The 1,402-nt window shown below is 40.5% G+C and overlaps 1 protein-coding gene and 1 long non-coding RNA gene across 6 annotated transcripts in view; one reads left to right on the top strand and one right to left on the bottom strand.

Annotated features, from left to right (window-relative positions):
* Positions 1-1,402, top strand: part of LOC116698920 (homer protein homolog 3) — a gene marked incomplete at its 5' end in the record, with an annotated part of 20,985 nt that overhangs the window by 1,567 nt on the left and 18,016 nt on the right. For all 5 annotated transcript variants that reach the window (XM_032531165.1, XM_032531162.1, XM_032531161.1 and 2 more), the window contains 2 exon segments: positions 1-131; positions 313-361. The exon segment at positions 1-131 is cut by the window's left edge and continues 1,567 nt beyond it. In XM_032531165.1, the coding sequence (XP_032387056.1) occupies positions 339-361 (23 nt within the window).
* LOC116698921 (uncharacterized) overlaps positions 1-1,402 on the bottom strand; it is a 23,356-nt gene that overhangs the window by 12,413 nt on the left and 9,541 nt on the right. The gene's annotated exons all lie outside the window — the stretch shown is intronic.

Genomic DNA, 1,402 nt, shown 5'->3' with positions numbered 1-1,402 from the left:
TGGAGAATAAAGCATAGGTAGCTCAGACTGAAAGAAGGAGCAGACTGGGACGTACAGCATCGCGGAATTATTGACAGATGGGCTACAACACAAGCTCGCCAAGGGTTTAGGCTACTGTACACCAAAATGGGGTAAGTGTGGCTGGGTTGCCGAGCTTTAATTAGGCTCCAAATGAAAATTGAGAGTAAAGAGTTTGTTATTGAATCTGCGGATCCATCTCCTGTTTAAATTTTCTGGTTAAATTTTTGGATCGTGAACAAGTTGTTGGTTTAATGGATGCACTGCTTCAACTCTCTCCAAATGTTTTTGTAGAAAAGCAGTCTCAGTCACCTTGTAAGATGTTTCCTCACCACAGAGAAAGGTAAGAACATTTCTGAGCATTTACCAAAATGACATTTGATTTTATTGTACTTGCCAACCACTCCACATAACCATTTAACAAGAAAGTGTTATTGATGTAACAACTTGGGGGAAGCGGCCTTAAGTTGAAGACACATAAATAGTAACAATTTCAAATGATTGTCCTACTGAAACACTGTTTTGGGAAACTTGCATCAAAGGATTTTTCTATGCAGTGCATGTGGAGCAATGTTGTGGTTTCTTTTCAACCCGTTGTACTAACCAAGATTTAGCAGGGACATTTCAGACTTGATGAATCTGTTAAATTAAGATCTTCTGTAATGTTTTTCCTCCATGTGCCCCCCAAAGTCTTCATATTATTTGATCTATAATTCTTAGTAATGACTCTGTTCAGGATGCTTTTATTGCAACTGTAACTAAGAAAGGACTAAGGAGCGATCGCACAGACATAGCGGTTATTAGTGTATGAAACTGTGTTTTTCTTTACAATTGAGTTAAAAAATCTGTCTGATGTGAGTATCAATCTGCTCTAGGACAGCTGTGGACTGCCACAGACGGTTGTGTTGTCAGATGTTTTTGCACTGCTGCCTTTTTAGAATGGATTATTCAAAAAACGTATAGGTTTCCTTCCTTGATTCCCGAAGGATTGGTGCTAAAGTAAAGTAGCAGCCCTGCATTAATTTAGAAATCTGTCTTCCTAATGTTTAACATCTGTGTATAAAAGATTTAGATCAGATGAGTGGGTGACAACAGAAACCCAAAGCAGATTGTGGATACTGTGGATTGTGGTAGGAATTAGTGGGGTTATTTATCATGAGGTGCAGGCCCGACCCCCATCCAATCCCTATCAGGCTTTGCTGTGCTTACAGACCCCCATTAAGCCCTGAAGGCCACATCCATCTGCCCAGGATGAAGGTCGAGTGACTGAACATCCTTGAGAAGTGCGAGGCCTGACCAGTCAACAGAATACACTCACACTGTTTTTCTTCCTCTTCGTTTTTAACACCACCAGAGTGTTGCAACAACGATTTTCACACACAGG

Source organism: Etheostoma spectabile, chromosome 12 (genome assembly GCF_008692095.1).
Source record: "Etheostoma spectabile isolate EspeVRDwgs_2016 chromosome 12, UIUC_Espe_1.0, whole genome shotgun sequence".
NCBI classification, from domain to species: Eukaryota; Metazoa; Chordata; class Actinopteri; order Perciformes; family Percidae; genus Etheostoma; species Etheostoma spectabile.
This window is presented reverse-complemented; position numbering and strand designations above follow the sequence as displayed.